The sequence below is a fragment of the Cheilinus undulatus genome, linkage group 14, assembly GCF_018320785.1.
Source record: "Cheilinus undulatus linkage group 14, ASM1832078v1, whole genome shotgun sequence".
NCBI lineage: Eukaryota > Metazoa > Chordata > Actinopteri > Labriformes > Labridae > Cheilinus > Cheilinus undulatus.
This window is the reverse complement of record NC_054878.1, coordinates 31,967,476-31,992,077: the sequence shown is the minus strand read 5'-3', so window position 1 is coordinate 31,992,077 and position 24,602 is coordinate 31,967,476. Positions and strand designations below refer to the sequence as shown.

Sequence of the window (24,602 nt, the reverse complement as noted above, 5' to 3'; positions counted from 1 at the left end):
CCATTTTAGCCTCTTTTCACATCTTTTCAGCCATTCTGACCCTTTTTTGCCACTCTGTAACCACTTTTTACTAAAACGTTTTCTGCCGATTGATTCTCTATGCAATTCCTATTTCCCCCTTGAAGTTATTTCAGTTTCTACTTCATTCTCTGGCATCCTTATGTTTGTGCACACCATGGCTTGTCTCTGAATTCTGACATTACTTTTGAAATGCTTTAGTCAATCTGCCCATTCACATCGTAAACATTCCACAAAAAAGGTTTTTCTGTTTTAAGAAAAGGGGTTTACATTTTTGAAAAGGCTGTATTTTATAACAGCAGGAGCAGGAATATTTTTTGTTTCTTTGAGAATGGTTGTTATTAATAAAATATGGTTATCACAGGTGAACTTTATAATGGACCATGATTTTCTTGACTGCTATGGGCCCCTTAGTTTACCTAAGTTAGCCAAATTAGATATGTAGCTAGATAGGTAATGTAGCTATGTCGCTAATGTAGCAAAAGCTTAAGTTCATGAAGCTCATGGATATCTATTCTAACAAATCCTTGAAGTTAAATTTAGCTACAGTAACTATGTAACATCTAAGATAGTGTAGCTAAATAGCTAACAAAACAAAAGGTTAAGTTCATGAAGCTCATGGATATCTACAAGGCTACAAAGCTAACATTAACTACATAAGCTACGACGCTATGTACCTTAAGTAGCTATATTAGCACAGGCTTTATTAGCTAAAGCTCACATTACTAAACCTAACTTAGCAATATTGGCTCACATATAAGTAACTCTACCAAAATAACTTTCACACAGCTTTGTTAGCTGTAGCTAAAGCAAACAATGCTGTAGCGAGCCACTGTTCACGTATCTACTTCTAAATCCGGTTAATACATAATTTGCCCCTAGGTTTGACCTCTGACCTTTTTCTGTTTTTATTTATAAGTTTATAAATATGCTTTATATGCTTTACCTGTAATGTTTTCTGTGTGCTTATTTCATGAATGTAACTGCCAGACTTTGTTTATGTATGAAGTTGAATATTTTAAAAAAGTGGAAAAACATTGTACTGGTAAATTAGGGCTCTTCTGTTCTGACAGAGACGACGTCTCACTGTTAATACATTAATAATGTTAGCCCTTATATAACTCTTATGAAATGGGCATTGGCAAGGATATTTTGTTAAAAAGTTTCTCCAGATATTTTATGGTTTTTTATAACATGCCATTAAAGTAATGTGGTATCTATTATTTTTACATTTGATATTTCCAAAAGTGTCAGTTTATCATTAATCAGTGGAGTCATATCCTCAACAGTGAGAGAGAGCGAGAGAGAGTAGGTGAGCTGTACAATCATAACAAAAAACTTTATTTAAACTATTTTCTTTGAAGTCAAACAAAATCCTCCTTTCAGCATGTTCATGCTGTGTCTCAGCTCAGGCTGGATTACAAGACTCCGGTCTGCATGATTATCCCCATCAGGCTGTAATGTGATCCACCTGTCTGTGGGTGTGTTTGTGAAGCAGGAAGTCCATCAACCTACTCAGAGAGGAGGCCAACAAACTTTAAATCAAACTGTTAGAACAAAAGACTCTGAGGTCTCTATCTGCCCATCTTTTTATGTCATGGGTCGATTGGTTGGATTGGGGTGTGTAGTTTGGTTTCTGTTTGTTGTACTCAATTTTAAGAGTTTTCATACTTCTTTTAACACAGTTCAATCTCTTTCAGGTGGTTTGTTCTTCTGATTGCCCTTATAAATGTAGAAGCCCAAAGGAAGGCCTCAATAAGTAGGTTTTTAAACCATTTTTGATTACAGGTTTACTTAAATTGTACTTTAATGCAAATTAATGTGAACATTTGATCCCAGATATCCGCTCACAATGCCTGGGAAACATCATGCTTGTGGAAGCTGGTCCACTTGGGGGAAATCTTCTTGAAGTTTCTGCTGTGATAAGTAAGCTGACACTTTGACTCCATTTTTCTTTCACTTTGTCTCACTTTTCCTTCCTCTAACTATCCTCTTCCTCCTCAGATAACACTGCCATCCCTCTTACACCCAGTATAGCCGCTCAGTGTGGCTTCAGTGTGACCATAAACCAGCTGGGGCACGCCATGATTTACGCCTCCCTTCAGAACTGTTTTGCTGAGAACGTGGTAAAAAAAACTTGGAGATATTATTTCATAGGGTGGCACCAAAAGGGCTTTTAATTTAGAGTCCTACCTCCTTGTGTTTTAGAACGATAAAGCTTTCACAACAACCATAAACCTCCTTCTGCATGGGAACCAAATGGATGAAGGCGAGCTGTACCAGGTGGCAGAAACCTGCTACTACACTACCTGGGCCTCTAGAGAAATAATCTGTGAACGCAACTATATGGAGGCAAGTGAAGGCAGCAGGGCTCTCAAAGGGGATGTTTTATGTCCCATTTGAGCATCAAGACTGGTGTAGTAGATGTCAAAGAAGAGGGGAGAGGAGAGATTGATGATCACTTATCTCCCTGCCTCATTTCTAGGTGTCCGTGAAAAGAGCATCTCAGGAGGATTATGTCCTGCCTGGACATCCCGCCGAAGGGGACAATCCAAAATTTGGGGATCCTCGACGACAAGCTGAGGTCTGAAAGTCTCATTTTAGCATTTTTAATCTCCTAGAAATCTTTTTTTGATGGCATGCTGTGATATTTTCCCTTCAGGAACGACCCATTGAATCCAGAATCACAACGCTCGTCTTCTACACCCCTGAGGAGAGAATAATGAAAGTGGGCGAGGCACAGAGAAATGGTTATGGGGTGGCGAGCACTGCTACAAGGCTGCTACTGAGAAGTCCAACAACCTCACCTGAAACATACACCCAGAGTGTAAGTGCAGCGCAGTCACTAAATTTCAGACTTCCTCTCAGGCGGCAGCCTCTCTGGGTGAATTACTTGCAGTCTATTAGATAACTCACTACTTGCTTACACATGCAGACAGTAAACTATTGGATTTAGATCAAATAATGCAATCAAAGTGCCTTTTTGAATGTATTACTTCATCTGAAATCTGGTTGGCAGTGTTGCATTGAAAGGCTGCTCTTTATTGTATTTACATCCTCCACTCGGTCCATTCAGTTGACTTACACGCATCCTGAGGAATTAAATGTTTCTTTTGTTCCAACATTAAAGCATTTAAACAAACACTTAAACACAGTTTTGTTACTTTACCACAGGTCGCTGGAGTACCCATGACAGTTTTCAAAACCTCCACGGTATTTGAAAAGAAGTGGCTGGCGACCCAAATCGACGCAGCAGCAGCTTGTCCAATATTAGACGGTAATTAGCATTTTAGCTACAGTAATGTAGCACAGAAAATGTTCTGAAAATTGTTCTGTGAAAATCCAAGAGGGGTTTTACAGCCAGTGGTTATATTTGGTGTTTTTTTAAAGGGTTGATTCCTATGGAAGCCCATTTCCGCCACCTTAAAAGAAAAATGTGGAAGTTAGGCAATTTAACAGAAAAAGGGAATCCTAAGTTGCAATTATGAGATACAAAGTTGAAATAATTTCGACTTTTTATCCCATAATTATGATTCAGGATTTTTTTTTTAAATTGCCTTACTTTGATGTTTTTTCTTATTTGTTTTAATGGGCTTCCACGGATTCCAGTATCTTTTGATAGTGTATTTTCATTTGACTTTAAAAGCACTCTGTTAATTCTGCCACCAGAGGACTCTACATCAAAACAATAACAAAAGATAAGTAGACCAAACATGATGCAAATCTGCAGTTTTTAATCTAATTATACCACAAACATGATAAATTTCCCACAAATGCCGTATCAGTTGCCGACTGTGACCATAACTGTTACATTTGCTTTTTTTTTACCTTTTATGGGAAGGTTAAAATCACTGTTCCTCAATTGTATTTACTTCCCACAAATTTAATATGAACATGAAAAATGAAAGTTGTGGTCACTGATGTTGGCTTTTTCCAATTGCCAGTGGGTTCGAGTCAGCTTACGTCTCATTAGAGAAAAAAAAGTTTTGGTTGGACAAGGATTTTACGTTATGGTACAACAATAAAACTGGCTGGGTGAATAGTGTTGTAGTCCTTGAGAATGGTCTTGGTCTTGAGTCCGGTCTAAAGGTCATATTTTGAATGTCTTGGTCTTGTCTTGGTCTCGGACTGGCCTGACTTGGGATTTTCCATCAAGACCAGCACTGATCTGCTATTCTTTGACGTCATTAATGTGCTATTGAGGAGAGGCACTTGCAAAAACAACAAATGACTACACCTGCAAAAACTTGGACATCATTCCATTTTATTTCTAGTCAGAAATACCTCTGAACACTTACTTTAGGCCTCATTCACCTGACAAATCTAGATAAACCTCCCATTTTCAGATATTTATAATAATTCTAGACTTGTCAGTGGCTTTAAATACATGCAAGGATTTATTTTTTACAAGAGTTGAACAAATTTGTTGATTTGAGATTTTTGCATGTTGTGCTTTGAAAGAGCTGCAGACACCTTGTTTTTATCTGTCAGATTTATGTAAAAGAAAACTAAAATTAAAGAGAGAATGATCTTTAACTGTTAAACCTTGTTATGGTTTTTAAAATGGATTTTTATGGTCTTGGGCTTGACTCAGTCTTGACCCCCAAAAGGTCTTGGTCTTGGATAGTGTGATCATGAGTACAGTATTACTGAATAGTGTTTCTATTGTGTTTTAACACATTTTACCCCTTTCTAAGATTCAGGGCTCTACCAGTGTTTTAAATCACTGAAAAACGACTTCCTTTTTCATGGCGAACATAAAATTGCCATGACTGCATTTTTCATTTGACTTGAGCCTAAGTTGACTTGAACCCACTGGGATTTGTTGAAGGCAACAACAAACAATGACCACATTTAATTTTCACTCTCATTTTTGGAAAATGAATAATACATTAAATTACAATTTTGAAAAACTGGGGAAGCAGTTACAAGCTACTCTCAAAGCATCATGGGATTGTTTGTAGTGTTGACCAGAAAGGCCATTTTTAACAGCTTTTCTCCCTAGGTTTTAGGATTATAGACCTATTAATCTTACTGCCAGCTGTAAATTATCTGTTCCTTTTGAATATGATGAGTAAATACTTTCTAAATGTGTGTAACTGGGCTCTTGTACTGTGGCCAGCCTAAATTTAAGCGGTTTCTTTTTCTATACAGGAGGTGTTTCCTTCACTCAAAACACAATCACCTGGTTCCTGCCGAGGCACATAGACCCTCTGATTTCCTCGGGTCAGTTTCAGCTTTTAGAGGTCCACATGGGTGTCGATGGTCAGAGGCTGGATGCTGCTGAGATGGCTGCCAGAGGTTACTCCCTGACTGTCACTGATGGACATGTCATTGTTGAAGTTCCCGTTGGATCAGTTGGTGGCTACTATAAGGTTGGCAACATTAACCTGTACTCTCTGTACACTGTAAAAAATGTCCGTAGAAAATACGGCAAAAGACTGTCAAATAGCAACAGTAAAAGACCGTAAAACAAATAAACATATATTACTGTATAGAATACACAGAATTGCTGTAAATCAAGCAACGGTATGAAACATAAATTTTTACAATTAAAGTACGTAATAATTACAAAATTGTACCGTTTAAACGAAAGAAGATTGTGAAAATAAAGGAAAAATACTGTAATCTTCAAGACGGGCAATTACTCTAAAAATTACAGTAGTATTTTGTTAAAATTACAGACTTTTCTCTCATGTACATTTAAATTCACAGTAAAAATCTGTGAAAAAAATTGCAATCACATACCGTAATTTTAGCAGGGACAAGAGGTTAAAAATACTGCATGATCAAGAAAGTTCTGTAGAAAATACAGTAAAAACCTGTCAACCTGCAAAACCTGTGAACAAGCACCAATTTGTTGTTATGTCCATATTTGTTTCTCAGTGCTACACCACATGATGCTGCCTTGTGAAATAAACGGACAGTTACAGTTAATATGAAAACCTTATTGAAACCAAGAATGGTACCAAAAATCATTTTGTTTGTTCTTAATTTGATGGATGAAAGTGGTCAATTATTTTAGTTTAACTGATTTATTGGAAAAGAATGATGTTAATTGCTCTCACAAAGAATGCCATTGCATTTGTAAAGCCATTCCACTTCCTTTAATGCATCTAACACAAAATACATTGATGTACTTTAATGTTTCAGTCAATCTTCCAGAACTGAAATTGGATGACACATATTACCGATAGGAAATATAACAAGGTAATTGGAAAGAACTATTTTATATATACATAAAGAGAGAGAGAGAGAGATACATACTGTATATATAATATGTATATAATACAGTTGAATATATAGTATATACATTATATAAATACAATAGTTATTTTTACTGGTTAAACAACTTAAACATGAATGCAAATAGAATGACAAGAAACCCTCCATAATCAGTTTTAAAAATGAATGGGAACTGTACATATAGTCTATCAAATAGATTTCTAAGGGAAAAAAAATTCTTAAAAAAAAAACAATATGAAACCATGGTTTAGTTTCTGAAATTTTGATTTACTTCTCATACCTTATGTAATTTAATCTAAACTTCTCTTTATCTGTATGTGGGGTTATTTATGTCTAGTAAATACGTTTTGTTTCATGTGCCAATGCTGTATTAACTATTGGAATCTGTTCAATAAAGTTGTATCAATATAAAAAATAAATATATAAAAATAATTTTGAAAAACTGTTTCCCGTCGCCATTCAACCCTATCTACACAGGAACGTTTTCTATTCTGTCTGTACTAGAACAGCGATTTGGGTGTTTAAAAATGGAACAATTTGGAAACGAGCTACAGAGTGAACAGTTTTCAGTCACCTCCCTCCATGTACACAAACAGTGCTGCTTTCTCGAAATGCGTTTGCGCACTGTGGTTGCAGTCAATCGCCATGCGCGAATACGGTTTCGCGCAGGCGCGGGGAAAGAAAGACCTTATACGCATGCGTGTGTGGTTCGTTGGAAAATCAAACCGCCAACGGCTGCCTGGTAAACTACAGCGTTTTCGTGTCTTCTGTGGTCTCGTGTGCGCGGAAATATTTCATAAAGTTGCTGTCTGCTCGTAGAACGAGCTGCAAACGAAGATGGAATACAAAGCAGGACATTGGCGTGTATTAATTCGACGTCACCCGGAGCATCAGCCTACGAGCTATTGGTAAGGTATGTAGAACTTCTTTTGTCGTAGTGTCAAATATTTCTTGAGTTCTTTTCATTCAGTAACACCACGTGTTTATAGGTAGAAGTTAAATGGGTCAGGAGGCATTTTGTTTCAATTCTAGACCAGCCAACATTGCTGTTTGATTTGTATTGTTTGCTGTCATTTTAGCGTGGAGAACGTTGAACACTTGCTGTGTTGGGGACCATAAGTGAACCCCAAGCTCAGAGCTAACTCCGCCCACTTCAGACTTTTGAAAAATGCACAAAAAATGGGCGGTTGGATACTGGGAACACTGGGAAGAGGGAGAGGAAAAAGGACGGAGTTTTCCAGATGAGGTGGGAGTGACCGTGAGGACCGTGATGTCCCCTAGCCAAAAAGTGAGAGTCCCGCCGCAGCACTGATGCTTTAGAGCGACCTAAGGTGAAGGATCTTTCCCCTTCAGAGTCATATTCATATCTGTGTTCAGAGTCACATTCATATCTGTGTTCAGAGTCATATTCATATCTGTGTTCAGAGTCATATTCATATCTGTGTTCAGAGTCACATTCATATCTGTGTTCAGAGTCTCCTGAGGCAGGCTTTCCAGCTTATTCCTACCCCTCCATGAATATGGACGCAACTTCCGCTCCGTTCTATCTAAATGGGACTTTGCATAGAAACGAGATGCTAAACGTGACTATTAAAGCAATTTTAATACCAAACTACATAAAGTTAGACTGCTTCACCTCAGACGGGATAATATTATTATTATTTCTCTAGCCTCTACTGGAGAGTTCAAATTGATGACATTACTTTAGATAACCTACACGGGCGTATTTAGCTAACTTTAGTAGCTTTATATCGGTATAAAAAGATACATTTCTAGTTTGTGGAGTTGCTGAAATTCTCATTTTACAAACTAATCCCTCTTAAATATGGGAATTATATTTATAAAATTATCCATGACTCAAGTTGCCAGCTCTTCAGTTTGGTAAATGTCAAGTTTTGTATTAAGAATTAATGATAAATTAATACTAAAAGAATCACATCCCCGATGCATTTAGACAGTGGACAGCATGCTGTGAGAGACATATTTAACTTTGTCATAATATTAGTACCATGAACATAGCAACAGGTACTGAGCATTACAGAAAATATGATTAAAACATTTCAGCTCATTGATTTAACAAAAATGAAGCAGTATTTATTACAGCAAATATTTATTTATTTCAGAACAACCACTGTTGACACTAAATCACTTTAGTAAGCCTTTGGAAAAATCATGTTTTTGCTATTATTGTTACTGTACTGGAAGTTCCACTTCCATTCATAGCTACAGTAGACCCCCAGGAATAATGTGGTATCCACCTTATTTACTTATCTACAGCTTATAATACAAACAATGTGAACATGTGATAGCAAAAATATATACAAATTCCAGAAGAATTCCTATTGAAACAACTGTCGTTCTTTGTTAGCGTCCATAGTTAGTTGCTGTACTAGAATACATGTATTTAATGTAGCCTACTTCCGTTTTGGCACCGGAAGTTTCGCCCATATTCACATTTACAGTAGCGGCCCCAGGAATAAGGGGGATAGTGTGGTGGTGGACTGTGGTGGTCCTGGGCACTACCTGTTGGCTCCAGCACCTCCTAAATGCACAATGGGGATATGTGCACGTCAGTGTCATGGCACTAAAGATTTAATAGCTCACTTGATTTTTGCAGGATGCAACAAAGCTCAAGATTCAGAGAGGACAGTTGGAGGGCTGCTCAGAGGACATAAAGGGCTTCTCTCCTGTTTCGACAAAAAAGAAGACAACCTCTTTTGCCTTGTTGAAACATTCTTGCCAGATGGGGTACCAGTGGAAAGCCTGCCCCATGTATTGTTTTTTGTAGTAAGTGGATCTCAGAAACACTTTAAAGACTGATTTGGATGGTAATGGATGATTTGCTTGTAATTCTTTTCTACTTTTATCATCCTCCCAGGAGCCTCTTGCTAGGCTTCAAGGCAGCTCATGCTATGCATTGACCAGCATTGGGATCCACTCAGGAGTTCCTACAGAGGTAATAATTTTTCCTCTTTAGAGGTAGTTATATGGTATAGTGTAATGCTGGCAAAATGTTTTATTTCCTTCCAGCCGTGTGCATCATATGATACAATATCAGTTATTTTTATAACTGTGTTATTGTCACCTGTAACAACTGCTATCCTGAGGAAGACGGTTCAGGACAATAAGAGCCAAAACTAACAGACTGAAAAACAGCACGTATCCCAGAGCAGTTGCAATAATAAACTAGAAAAGCACTCAGAGAGCGCAGACCTCCGCCATTAGCCCTATCTCCCAATAGTGAAGAGTCCTTTAAAAATTCCTAGATCCAGACGATGATCTGGATCAGTCCCAAAATCAAATCCGTTCTTCCTTTTGCCATTTCTGACATTCCCTGGAAATTTCATCAGAATCTATCCATAACTTTTTGGGTTATGTTGCCAACAAACAAACCCTGCCGATCACATAACCTCCTTGGCAGAGGTAATAATAATTGCACTGAATGGAACTGTGCAAAATTTCGTTGTACTTGTGTACAATGACAATAAAGATTCTGGTTCAGATTTTTAGGTTTGATAGTATCCAAATTTTCAAATTTAAAAAACAAAAAAGAAATAGATGTGCAGCATTTTTTTCTAAACCAAAACTGTTGTGAGCAGAAAAAGCGCAAGGGCGAGCAAGATGACATACAGAGTTGTGGGATCAACACACACTCTAAGTGGAGAGGGTAGCACCAGTCACAGCTTAGTGTTGATTTTAGAAGAACATATAAACACAGAAACACCCGTCTTATAACTGCTTAACAGCTGGATCACTCTACATGTATGTCTGCATTTTGTGTCTGCTGTAGCTTCTGCCACAAAACACAAGGGATGTGACAAGACATTCAGCTCACGGGACAAGAAGAGATTGGGTCCCCTCCTTTTTTGAGTGAATTCAAAAATTGGATAGTACTTTGCAATCAGTGCATACATAAGTGTTCAAAACTTCTAAGTTGACATGATTTGGTGCTTTACCTTGTCTTTCTATTTTTCCTTACTCTTTTTTAAGGTCCTGTTTCTTCTGCTAGTGGTGACTAGGACTCCATTACTTTATACTGTCTCCGGTATTCCACTCTTCTAAAAAGACGCCAGTTATCAAGGAAAAATAATGGTAAGCCTTGCACAGCATTTGTACATACCTCAATAAATTCTTTAGATTAATCTTTCTTTAAGCAACATGAAGCCATTTTATGTTTATTTTATGTAGTTTACACCAAGCACTGCATTAATCTGGTCATGTAGAAATACCCAGAATACTGCCATGCCACTGCTTTGTCCAGCTTGTTCTCAGTGTTCTGATGATCACACCATATGGGGGCCAATACAGTTTTCTGTGTGAGTCATATGTTTTCATTATGATTGATTTAAAATTCAGCGCCCATCATCTTTGTTACAGCAAAATCCTTTTGTACCCCAAAGCATTTAGGGTAAGTGTACCCATTAGGCCCACCAAAATCTAAGTTCACGTATTTTTCATAGATACTAAGATGGTTTATAAACATGATCATTTGTTAGAATGAAGGATTAATCCCTCATTTGAAGGTATATTTATTTACTTATGCATATTTTAGAGAACAAATTAAAGAAATGTTATAAATAAAGTCAAAAGTCTGGCATGGGCTTAATTGGTACCTAAGTACCATTTAAGCCCACGTGTGTTCCAAATAAGCCCACAACCACGTTTATTGACAGAAATTAAAAAAATTATTACATTTTTCAAGTAGTAAACATATATTAATTCAGTAACATGTTATACATGTTAAACACAATTTATTTTTTGAACTTGGATTTAATGTTTGGCTTGTAACAATGGACCACCACAAACATGACTAAGTAGGCCTAAAACTAATTTTCATTGGCTTCAGTATTTAACATTTCATTGAACATTTTATTTAATATTAACAAAATTTGATTCAATATTGACAAAATAAAAAAAATGTGTTTGTTTTTAAAAGTATTAAATGACATTACAGTGAATCAACAATATCTTATTGAACTTGGATTTAATGTTTGGCTGTAACAATGATGATTTTAGGACAGTTGCTGTAATTCCTCTTTTTTGTTGGCATTTTTCTCACTATAAACAAATAATTATGCAAAATTAACTGACATAACAATTCTTCTGGTCAGTGTGTGATCTGTGATGTACTCGTGTTAATGAAGTTAGTATAACAACATCCAACACAGGATTACAGCGAAAAGCTATCAAACCTCAAAATTTCATTTTTTTCTGTTGAAACACATAAGATGGGCTTAAATGGTACTACAGTGACTACCAGGGAAATGAAGATAATATGTTCTCACCAAAATTAAACAAATGTTTAAAGAAATGCCTGTAGGCTAAATATGCTGCAAAACTTGCCATCACAGTTATTCCTCTTCTGCCAAACTTTCTGAATTATCAAGGAATTCTTGTTCAAAGTTTTATGTAAGATTTATGTAAAATGAATCAGAAAACACTTAGTTTGTGTACTTATCATTTTTAATCATTAAGCAGTGTATCTATCAGTAGGGCTACATGTATTGACTAGTGATTAGCTTGCTACGCTAGCTAGCATGACTCATCTTTTCACATAAAACTAAATAGTAAGAAATTACAAAAAACTACCTGTTTATACACAAAAAAACAAATCAATAATCTCTCAAATTACATAATATGAATGTACTTAACAAGTCAGTGGCTGAAAATGGTTGAAAAGAGGTTCTTTCTGAGGGGTCCCAAAACACCAAAGTTTTGAGGCGACTTTATCTGAGCCTCCTTGAGACTGCACAAATGTAGGCGGGCCTTTTTCAATATCTACAAATGTGATTGGTGTCAAACAAAAACTGACATATAATTAAGAAATTGTGTGATTGGACAAAATAATGTATAGCATAAGACAGGCCCCTCTTTTTTTTTTTTTTAATTTGACTTCAAAGTCGCAAGTGGGCTTAAATGGTGCCTGGGCTTAATGGGTAGGCTTACCCTAATACAATACAATAATAACTTTATTCATCCCCGAAGGGAAATTAGATAGAAATTATATATAAAATTATATATTATATTTACATGTAAAAGCAAATTCTATATTTATTTGGGTGGTCTTACAAGTAAATATATAAATAAAGAGCATAGTTTGCAAATATTTATCTTGTGGTTCAACTACCTAAAATCACAATATAACCCTTATGAATGGTTCATACCAAGGTCTTTTGCTAACACTTGTGGTTTGGGCTATGGTGTGTAGCTTTAAACCAGTGTTAATTTCGTCGACTAAAACTATGACTAAAAATGTTCATCGACAGCTTTGTTTTCCATGACAAAAACTAGACTAAGACTAACAAAAATAGATCTGTGATGACTAAAACTGACAAAAACTAAGTTTAGTTTTTGACTAGAATGTAATGTAGTTTTAGTCGGACAATCAAAATCAATGATATCTCTCCACTGTGGGTAATTCTGTCAAAAACAATGCAGCTGTAGCTCTTCTGTCTCTCAGCTGTAGAAAGCAGGACCCCAGGTTTGGCAGGGTGCAGAGAACATCCCACTATGACTTGGTACCAGATTTAAGCAAGACAATAAATGCTTGGACTAAAAGTAAAACCTAAAATGTGAGGACTTTTTATGGACTAAAACTAAATGGACAGAAATTACTAAAATGTGACTGAAACTAAAATTCATTTCACTTAAAGACTAAAACTAAGACTAAAATTAAAAATATCTGCCAAAATTAAAACTGCTTTAAATAATGACATCAATTCAAATTTATGTTTAGTTTTTACAGCAATAGCTATGTCACTTTTTTGTGTGGGTCCATATCTTCTTGGATATGTGAAGGAGGGGGTAGCTCAGTGGATACAAGCCTGGGCACCACAGCTCTAAACTATAAAGGAAAAGCAAATTGCAATTAATATGTCATAACTGTCTCATTATAATCAATAACGGAAAAAGTAATTGGCTGTTGTTAGGTGATTGCTGACTTAATAGCTGGCACTTGTGGGTACATTTATGCTTTCTTCACCATATTCTATTATAGAAGCGATCTGTATGTACTGTACACACTGTTTATTTTATTCTGTTGTGCTGATTGTAAGCATGGCTTATTAGAGCCTAGTTTTCTCAAATTTACATCTGTGTAGGCATTAAACTGAAGCACTGAATCACTCTAACTTTGTTTTGTATATGTACTTCCTGCAGAGAGGATGGAGCCAGTCCAAAGTAGAACACTTGATGAACTGTGCTCGAGTCTTCAAGAAGATGAAGTTTCTTGGCCATGTGAAGCCTCCCAAGTGGAAGGCCTTCTTCAGTCAAGACTGGACTCATTACTCTTGAATCATTTAGGGGCAAGTGACTTTGTTTCATCTTCATGCATTACACCAAGGACTACCTGTCATACATATGGACACAAGCTTTTTTTTCCAAGATCTAAACTGCTTTGTGAGTATACAGACAAGTTATCAGATGTGTTGAAAGGTTTTTTATTGCAAACATATAACTGCAGAGTTTCTTATTGTTTATCAGAGAGCTTGAATCTTTTGTTAAAAGTAGGAGTATTAGGGCACTACTGCAAAAATCTAGCAAATTAACTGAAATTTCACATGTTTTGTACTGTATTTTTTACAGTAAATTTCTGGCAACCACAGCTGCTGGTAATTTACCGTAAATTTAAAGTAAGGCAGTATTAAGCTACTACTGTAAAATCTGCAAACATCAGCTGTAATTTCTCATGTTTTGTCCTGTATTTTTTACAGTAAATTTCTGGTAACCACAGCTGCCAGTAATTTACTGTAAAATTTAAAGTTGGGCAGTATTTTGCTACTACCGTAAAATCTGCAAATATCAGCTGTAATTTCTCATGTTTTGTACTGTATTTTTTACGGTAAATTTCTGGTAACCACAGCTGCCAGTAATTTACTGTAAAATTTAAGTAGTTATAATAAAATACCGTTTAACATTATACGGGTCTACTGTTTTTATTACTGAGATAGATTGTATTTAGGTTTACAGGATTTCTGGTGTTTTTACAGTAATTTACTGTAAACAGGTTTGTTTCATTATCGTTATTTTTACAGCCAATCCCTGTAGAAAATGTTGTAATAGAGCTGTAACTTCTACATCAAATTACAGTAAGTTGTACAGCAAATTACCGTAAATATGGTTACAGTATAACTGTTATTTTTACAGCAAATCCTTGTATAAACGGTTACAATATTGTATTTTTTTTAACAGAAATTTACAGTTAAAAAAAAAACAGGTTTGAACTGTAATATTTACAGTTGTAGAATGAAAACACAGTTTTTTCTCATACATTCTCACTGTAATTTTTACAGTAAATCTCTGGTAACCACAGCTGCCAGCGTTTTACCGTAAATTTAACGGAATTTTTTTTACAGTGTACAGTTATCTGAGTAAGGTTTTTATTAGGTGAAGTTGGTCTAATATTTTTGTATTTGCTCAATCCGTAAAATCCATGTCCAGAAATGTAGTTTGTCAAAGTAAACAAGAAGACTCGAAATGTAATTTTCTGTCCCATATTTGTAAACCCATGGCAAGAAAAGAGTTGAGATCAATGTGAATTATCTTGATGGTGTCAGTATGCAACAAGATCCAACAAACTTTCACTTTACCTGCATACAACTGCACACACATTTAGTTGAATGTGCCAAGATGGTCAACAATCTTTAGATTGATTTTTTCTTTTTCAATTAACAAATTAAAAATCTCCACTCAAATGAGCAATGATATTGCAAAGATAATAAACTGCCAAATTTCTAACCAAAAACTGATAAGACTAATGAATTTAAAATGACTGGTTTCCTGTTGGAGATGCATTGTTGGCCCAAGAGGCTTTTTTGTTGGTCTCTCCAAGTTGCATCTGCACACAAAATTTCATAAATCTATGAAAACACTGAAGGAGGGAGCTTAACATTGAAAACCATTAGGGGGTACTACTGATGCAATTCTGAATGGTTGCAGTGGGGACCCAAAATAAATCAAAATTTCACAAGACTGAATTCGCCTGCAAAGTTGTACAACTTTTCACAGATGTTAAGACCCTCAAAAGTGCATATGATGATGGAAAATTATCAGAAAATCCCTGTTGGGGGTCCTAATTACCAGGTGCATAAGACCTGTTCTGCTGTTGCTATTGAAATGGGATGGCCCACCCATGGTGATGGCTGGGACCTTAAAAGACCCAGTAGAGGGTGTCCCCATTTGTGATTAAACAATCTAAACTACATGCTTGATTGGTAGTGCTAGCACTCACCTCACCAACATGCATCTCCTTGGCCTTTGAAGGATAAGCGATGGAGATTATTATTGGGGTCAAATGCCCAAACTAGCTTTTATTCTTTCCTTTTTAGCTATCTTAACTTTAGTTTGTTCTTTAAAGGCTGAGCCTTGTCCAATAGTTAAGTCCACTTGTCCTCTATGTGATCAAATTTTAAACAAAGAGGCTCATACCATTTAAAGAAAGTAGGGTTTACTTTTGAAAAGGGCTCATTTTACTGGGGAAATTAGAAAATAAAAGGTGTAAAAGTAATGTGTGTTCATCATTGGTTCAATTCAGGATAGACCATTTTACTTAAACTGGGCCCCCCTAATGTGGCCTTGGAAGTATGTCTTAATTCTGTCTGATTTTCATTATAATCATTGTAAAGTCTTAAAATCTGGCAACATGACAACCTCAGTACATACTGTATAAAATGTTTCAGACTCTCCCAATTCAAACGACTATTTCCAGGATTTCAGTTTTAAAACTAAAGAAATTATTTTTCTATAACTTGGCAAGGCCAGATTTACATCTTCAAATTAAGTTTTTGATGAGACATCCTTTATTTTTTCAGAGCCACGTTCAGGATGATCAATACCTCGCGTCTTACACCATTGAGCCGATGATCGAGATGCTCTGGACCGAAGACTCCACTCATGAGGACACTCGATACAAAGTCCTCTTCCCCATCACGACTCCATTACTGTCTCAGCCTCTGCAAGTCATCGACAGTAAGTCTTCTTGCTCTTCAAATGTTAAAATTTATTACAGGCACCCTCCATCATGTTTTATTTCCTGCCCCGCAGACACCGTCCCTCAGGAGCAGGTATTTAAAGTCCTGCTCGGGCCCTTCGGCACTGATGTGGCTCTAATGAACATTACCTTCCCCTCGGAGGTTTTATCCGTGGCTGACTTCAGTGTCAGAGGCTTTAACTTCCTGGAGCACATGTCTCCAAACAGCAGCTCTAAGGTCTTCACTGTAGAGGTGCCTTTCACAGACCCAGTGGTACAACCAATGGTAAGTAACAGCCTGCACATGGGAAATTAAATATTCCTGGTGGTTAATTTTACTTAATCAGTTTATTTCCCACCAGAGAGAAAAGGGGATGACGGTCCTCTCTCTTCACATGACGTTGGGCCTGCTAGTCCTGCCAGAGTTTGCTCCATTTTCTCACACTGCTTATGTGGAGGCCAGATTGGTAGACGTTGGTGTGTATATAGATTTGATTTACTCAAGGTGTGCTCCAGGGCACTTAAGCTGATGATCAACACTGTTCAAATGTGGAAAAAGAACATTGGTACTTGTCCTATTTAAAATGAGTGTTTATCCCCTCTGCAGTTCCTCCCTCCATCAGCGGTGTCTGTGACGAACACAGCTTCTATGTCCTGGTGAACCAAGGGAGCATGAGCTTTCAGACCATAGTGGGAAAACAGATTTTGACCCCTCATCTTGCTCAGCAGTATGGTGTAGTGGAGAACGGGACACACTTCAGTTTGACAGTGCCGTATTCTGCTTCTGATGTTGCATCTGAGGTATGTTTATGTGTTGGGAGTGTATGAGAGGGCAAAGGTGGGGAAAATGCATGTAAATTATTTTGAGTTATAAATATAAGGCAAATAATTAAAATGCCTCTGTTTATAACAAATTGACTGAAAAAAATCCAACTACCCATGAGCTGACTTCAACATTTTTTAATTCACATGCATGTCACCCTCTAATTTTGACTTCCACCTCTTCTATTATCTTGATATTTTACTTCCTGTTCAAGTAATTTATACTTTCTGAAACCCCCTCAGGCCGTTCAAGTGTCGACCATCAGAAGCAGACTTGACATCATCCTTAGAAATCCAGAAAACAACAAAAACATCAAAGAATTCTCCATGGCATGCAACTTCGTTTCATCGCTGACAGGTTTGCTATCTGAATTTAGCATCCTAAATTGTTAAACAAAGCACTCAGCACTAACTGGGACCACTTCATCTTTCAGAGTGTTTTCCCAATGGAACCATTACAGCGTGGGCCATCAAACTGGAGTCAGTGCCCAGTCTGAACCCTTCTCAGCTCACGCTCAGAGACCCCGCCTGTGGCCCCGCTTACAGCGACGACAACTTCGCCTATTTTGTCTTCACTGCAAACTCCTGCGGGACGACCAGGAAGGTAGTGTTTCCAGTCAGTCATATCCATCAACATGCTGAAAAGACATTTCATTTAAACTCGCATCCTTATTCCTGTAGTTTCTACCCAACATGATGCTGTATGAGAATGAAATCTCTCTGCCAGATGGGCTTCAAACAAATCAGGATCCAAACAGTGAAGAGCCTGAGTATGAGTAAGTGTGAAGGACCTTCATTAGCTGAAACGAACAGAGCTGTCAAAAGATAAACAATTAATCTCAAAATTTCTTTAATTGCATACTATTTTTAAGATCGCATGTGGAAATTCCAATATTTTGCATTTAAAACTGTCATTTTGGATTTGAAGTCTTGAATTGAGGGTATAATGACTTTATAGGTAGACTGAAGATCAGCATGATAAAAAGAAACTTGTTATGGATCTTAAAGGGAATAAGGGAACAGTATAAAGGCAATTATGATTTCACAAGGTGCACATGACTTTTGTCCACTGAGCTGTCTCAGTTTTGTAAAAACTGAAATGAGACAAGTAAAGGCTCTGTAAAGTGATAATAAATCTTTATTTTAGGTTTGTTGTATGACAGGCCACTGTGTTATGGACCACCAGGCCATATTTCAGGAATTAAAAACCTCTAAGTCTATCAAATTAAACTTCAAAATCATGAAAAATGAGGCGGTAGAATCTGCTCTAGGATGGTGTGGGCGTGTCTTTTGAATGAGCTCAAGCCACGCCCACTCATGAGAAATATGATCCTCTTGATTTTAAAAAATGCTTCTGATCAGAGCGCAGCTGTCCGGATCTGTGCCAGAGCAGAGAGATAGCAGTTGGGATTAAACTTACTGTTTTCTGGTACAAATCTGTTTTGATCATAAACTGTAGAAAGAATCAGACAAAGCCTGTGTCACATCAACTGTTTTATTATAATAGCCGGACTCAGACAGCTTTTGAAGCCAATCTGTGGTAGCCTCCTTATTGAAATTGCTGTCTCAACTGAACTTTGGATGAACCTAATGGCAGACAAGAGCCCGCCCACTGAGCTAGACTTCCTGTCAGCTAAGCTAGCACTACTAGATATAAATCATTATACTTTTTCAGTTTATTTTCTATATTTAATGTTTAGTTCCTGTACACTGAGAGCAAAGCTAGCTAGAGTCAATTCCTTGTTGCACAAGCATACTTGGCCACTAAAGCGGAGTCTGGTTCTTTTGGCAGCATAATGGCTCCTGTTTGGTTTAGAAATTTGAATTCTTTTGATTTATGTGGAATTATAACCTATTGTTGGTTAAAAGGGGGTCACATTAGGTCAAAAAACGTGTACATGTGAAACCTAAGGACATATGTAGATAGTATAATTAGTTTTTTACATCCCTACAGCATGCAGAAGAAGGTCCACTTACAAAACCTACGAATTATCCTAGACTAGGATGCTTTATGGAAGATAGATGATTGACACTACATTTAAATTTCTTCTGAATATTTTCAGTGATGTTGGAGTGAATGTTTTACAATGGATCCTGATGTAAGATGAGCAGATTATTTGCCAAAACAAAAGTGTTGCATTGCCAGTCAGTGTGAAATAAAAATAAATGTAATTTCTCACCACTCCAAACCCTTTCCTATGATTGTCTTTCTTCAGGTTAAAGGTGTCCTGTTACTATAACATCAACAAAACTCATGCTGTGGCCTTCCACACCAGACCTCGCAGGAGTGAACCGTACGCTGAAAATGCAAAAGGAGAGCTACAGGTGGAAATGAGACTTGCTTTGGGTAAGAGTCTGAATATATTATATATTTGCACTTATTTCCTGATGTTTGGAATCACTATCTTCATCTGTAACTTTAAAACCGCCTATTTAAGCCATTAAAACAGGTTAGTATTATTCACACTCACTGGTCACTTCATTAGGTACACCTGTCCAGCTGCTCATAAATTCAAATATCGAGTCAGCCAATCACATGGCAGTAACCAATGCTTTTAGGCATGTAGACATGGCAGATGATCTGCTGAAGGTGAAACCAAACATCAGACTGTTTCTATTTTACAAGAGGCCCAGAGAAGGAAGAGTGGATTAAAAAGGGCTTTTTAGTAGGTGATGCATATGCATTAAATGTGGACAGGCTGCCTCAAAGACCAAAAAACAATCATGTGACTCCCTATTTCTTCATCATTTTGTTTTATATAGACAGCTCAGTAGATGTTGAAAATGGGAATGGATCAGAGTTTGACTAATCTGCATAATGGAGGCTTGTGGAGTGTCTTGTAGTGTTTCAGTTTTAAAAATCCTCCAGGATGCTTTTCTTTGGTACACTGACTGTCTTTTATAATAATTTTTTGTGTGTTCCTAAAATAATGGGACTTGTATTAAATTCATTAATGTTTCTCTGCCCTCGCCGCCCCATTGTCAGCTGGTTGATTAAGAGGATTAGATCTACTTTGGATTATTAGACACCTCAAAGTTCTGTGTACAGTCCTCTTCTATTTCTGGTAATTCAGGTCAACATGCACGGTCTCTTTTCACTCAGATGATTCGTACACCGAGTTTTACAACGTGGAGGATTATCCAGTAGCAAAGTACCTACAGCAGCCGCTCTATTTTGAAGTTGAGCTGATGAGGTCGACAAATCCTCGGGTGTCTCTGGAGCTGGAGAACTGCTGGGCCACGCTGGATGATGACAGGACGTCCCAGCCAAGATGGAACCTCATCATAAATGGGTAACTTCTCAATGTTGACCTTTGGGGATGGTTTATAAATCAGAATGACTTCTGTTGACATTTTCTGGATGTTTTAAAGTTAGATTCTGTGAATATATTTTTCCTCCCTGTACTATGGAAGGAAAGTGAGCCACATGATCTGTCGCTCGAGAGAACTGCAGGCTTGTAACCAAAGGTGAAGACTACCAGTGCAAGCTTTGAATTGCAAAACAGCAATGAAACCACATAGAAACAGCACAACTGGAAAACCCAAAATGACTGTATGTAGATGTTGTTATGGGCGTGGTTAGATTTGAAGCTGGTAGAAGCTGAAGCTGTTGAAACACAATGAATGATTGTACATGTATGCAAAGAAATGAGCCTCATAAAGAGACCCTGAGGCATACATTTATAGTGATGAGACTTTGTCAACACTCACTGAATGTTTAAATGTCTTATCACAGAGAATTAAAAAAAAGTCCTCATAGCTTAAAGCTGTAGTCTTTGCCACTTGTAGCTTTATTTTTCCCTCCTGAATGTGTGAAATTCATCCATACGGATGAAACAAATGCAACACAATTTAGCCTCGTTTACACATTACGAGCTTAATTTGAGATTCACACTGCACATTTGCAGCATTTGTGCCTCAGCAGCAGCCCCAGGTGAATTCAGGTCTACCTGCATCTTTACGTTGACTTTACATACAGTAAACTCTTGAAAATGATTTTACTCATATCTGGTGTGAACACAATATTCAATTTGTTGAAGACTTGTCACATTACAATTACAAAATCTAGATTTATAGGTTGGGCAAGAACCCCTCTGAGACCAGCGACACAGGTTGTTAAAAGTTAAACAACTTTTTAATCTGAAATTATAGCCTCACACTTTTCCCTCACAGCTGCTGTGCCTATCAGTGACCTTATCCATGACCTTGATTTCCTTTGGTGATTTCAGGGGTCTTTTGTGATTAAATGTTTAAATCCACAAATTCTGAAATTGAATGTATTTTAATCTGTTTCCATCATTTCTGCTGCTAGCAGATAATGCTAACTGCCATTTTGTATCTGAAAAAATGCTTTGTTGGTCAGTGCAGCTGTAACTGCACAGATCCTGGTGGAGATGGCCTGAATTAATCATAGTGAATAGAAAGCAAAAAGGAGCCTGTGGTGTGGCCCTCAGTGTCACTGCAGATGGGAACTGCTTTGAATAATTGCTCTGAAACAGCCTTTTTTTGTAAATATGTGAATATTTTTAAGACTTGTCACAGAATGTTTTTTTTTTTTAGTTTTTGATCTCCAAGAGATGGGAGAACTAGTTTGTTCAAATGCGATACACAGTAAGCAATAGTGTTTTGATTTCTTCTTTTGTCTTTATAGCCAAAGTTTTTTGTTAATTCAAGTGACAATACTTCAGCATACATTTTTAGAGCCCAGGTTTTCCTTGAAAAAATATGTTTAAAGTGTGACTATGCAACACAGGTTAAAGTTTTACAAGCTTAAGACAATAAGTCCAGGTGAGACAAAATGGTTTTATAGCTTACGGTTTGAAGGGCTAAGAACTTATTTAAAAATATAGAGGAATTGACATGTTTTATGTAGATATTTTATTTTAAAAGTTTTGTGTATTTAACATTCAAGTTCCTAAAGATGGACAGTCACACACTTGAGCCATACCAAAAATTGTCTTCATAACAAAGTGTTAACTGCCTCTCTGTTGCTGTGTTTCATTCATGTTTTGTGCTTACTTGTGATGAACAATCATTTTTGTCACTCAGAGTTTAACTAACCCCAAACCCCTGATCCCTGCGATGGTCTGGCCCCATGTCACATTCCCATGTAGGGTCTTAAAGCTCAACTTTGCCAACCTCTGTTGCAAACCAGGAAGGCCACTTTTAACTGTGTGAAAGCCCGCTGGTGGCAGAAAAGAGTTTAAACATGGATATTACTGATTTTAAGAACCATGGTGTCAAAGGGGGATGCTTGGGAGAAATGTCAGATGGTTGGAGACGATCAAAATGAAAGTTATCACAAAACGTAGCAGAATTTCTCTACCTTACTCCTGAATGATCCGTTTTGTCCCCTTTCCAGGTGTGGAAACCCAGTAGATCCGCACCAGTTGATCCTGCATCCAGTTTGGCCCAATGACAGAGTAAAGTATCCTTCTAACTTCAAACGCTTTGAGGTCCAGATGTTCGCCTTCGCTGAAGACGATGATAACCTGAGTCGCCAGGTAATTTTATAAAATACTCCAGTGTTTTTCTTTAACGTTGCAGGACTGGAACACTTCTGACCACCTATTAATACTTTTACATGTCCTGCAGGTGTTCGTCCACTGTGACGTCGTGATCTGTGATCCCAGAAACCCTCTGGGTGGAGTTTGTAATGGACCGTGTTCAAACCAGCAAAACCGAGCCAGAGGTAGGAAACCTTGTTCGATGAAGTGAATGCATAAATTGGAATAAGTGGCTTGATGATTTTATTCTTCACAGGTCAAAGACATGCAGTTTCTGATGTGGACAGTTTCAAGCATGTGTCATCAGGACCCATAATTCTAAGTTGACATGCTCTAATAAAAGATTTTTAACAAAGTCACTCATGTTTTTACTTGGCATTCCCCCAACTGAACTCACAACTGTAGTTTGTAATTGTTTTCTGCAACTGTAAATTTCAGCTTTAGACCTCATCCCATTAAATCCAGTCTGTACTAGCTGAGGACACATGTCTGAGCTTTATTAATAACTTATTGATCACGAAGAGGAAGTATCATGAGTGCAGGAACCAAAAGCAGCAAAAGATATCTTGGTAAAATTCTAGTTACACTGAAAAGTTTACTATTTTTTATTTTCATTTTATAAATGCCATGGTGTCATTCATAAGGCTCCTGATAAGACAATTGCAAAAGTTCATTATATTCAGTATGTAATGGCAGCAGGTCCTACAGTTTACTTAAACCAACAGCAGATGGAACAAACGACCTCATACGTCTGTTAAATTTGGCCCTCCTGGTTCAAGTAAACCACCTCCTTAGTGGAAGAAGTCACGCAGAGGGTGTTGAGGGTCTCCCAGGAGGCCCCTCTTTAGTCTAGAGTCCTTATGAAGAAGGTTTGAGGATGTGGTGTGGGGTGGCTGTCTGATCTGGGCCTGGACACTGATGATCCCTACAGGAAGTGAATGGGGTGGAGGAGGTTAGCATGGATCCATGCTGAAAACAGAGGAGAGAGGAGAGCTTATTTGAGGTTTGGCACCAATAAGATTGGATCAAGGAGGTCATCCTCAGTGTCCAGGATTCTTCTGAGTCAGGTCCTACGGAGGGGAGGCAAAAGTCGCTGGCTACTGTTGAACACAATGGTTACACCCATATACCCAGTGGAAATAAAAATGGAGGCGGTTCTGAAAACAGCTTGATACAACTTTTACCCAGAGACCATTAATGTGCTATCATATCTATAATAAATATGATATGTATGTTACCCATCCATTTTTACTTTGAGGCCATAAAACTTTAACATTTACAGTTGAAATGATGCATTTAAAATCTGCTTGAGTATTTGAGGACCTAGCTTCCTCCTGATTTTTTTTTTCTTTTGAGAAGGAAAACAGTGAGCATTGGATTGTGGGTAATTCCTCAAGCAGAGGATGCATATACAGACTCAGTCAGAGTTTTGACAAAAGTTGAGGCCCATATCCCGCTGATCACCAGGGCTTGAAGGAACAGGCAGAGACGGTGAGCAATGTGAATGACAATGGAGCAGGCATCCTGCCTGCCTACACTTAACTTCATATATTATGAATGAGGGCTATGCATCTGATAAACTTCACTTTCTGATTAATTTTTTATCTGAGAGGGTCATCTTGCGTAAACAGAAAAACAACACTTAGAAGAAGAAGCTTTCCAAGACTTTCACTCCTGTTGTGGAAGAGTTTAACAGTGCTGAATCCCCCTCTCTCTCATAATATAAATTTAGCAAAAAAGTAAGGAAATTTGTGTTTGGTAGATTATTTTGTTGTTGTAAAAATTCTAAATCTTATACCATTGGAAAACCTGTTTATTACCCTTTTAAATGGTGCCACATTTGTAAGGAACATACAAACGTGGGATGAGCAGCAGAGCAGAGTGTGTGGGTTGCGTCCATGAAAAATGAGCCAAATCTCTGCCAGTGCTTAAGAGTTTATTCTGCCATTGACTCTTGTTTAGTGTTTGACGGACTGGATGATGGAAGTCTGAAGGAATTCTGGCAATTTAACAATTTAATCATTTAAGGAGCCACCTCCTCC

General features: G+C 37.4%; 1 protein-coding gene across 2 annotated transcripts; it reads left to right on the top strand.

Moving 5' to 3' along the window:
- Positions 1-1,481: 1,481 nt before the first annotated feature.
- LOC121521400 lies at positions 1,482-22,915 on the top strand. 2 transcript variants are annotated; one of them, XM_041805351.1, is made up of 21 exons: positions 1,482-1,638; positions 1,719-1,777; positions 1,858-1,944; positions 2,023-2,144; positions 2,227-2,370; positions 2,504-2,602; positions 2,681-2,845; positions 3,193-3,295; positions 5,173-5,393; positions 16,074-16,230; positions 16,306-16,517; positions 16,594-16,708; positions 16,839-17,032; positions 17,297-17,411; positions 17,488-17,657; positions 17,735-17,829; positions 19,270-19,400; positions 20,157-20,346; positions 22,416-22,557; positions 22,649-22,745; positions 22,817-22,915. In XM_041805351.1, the coding sequence occupies exons 1-21, from the start codon at positions 1,616-1,618 to the stop codon at positions 22,885-22,887; spliced, it is 2,712 nt and encodes a 903-aa protein (XP_041661285.1). In that variant the 5' UTR covers positions 1,482-1,615; the 3' UTR covers positions 22,888-22,915. The 2 variants fall into 2 exon arrangements, with proteins under 2 accessions (XP_041661285.1, XP_041661286.1); XM_041805352.1 differs by having other exon boundaries at positions 1,498-1,588.
- The last annotated feature ends 1,687 nt before the right edge of the window (positions 22,916-24,602 follow it).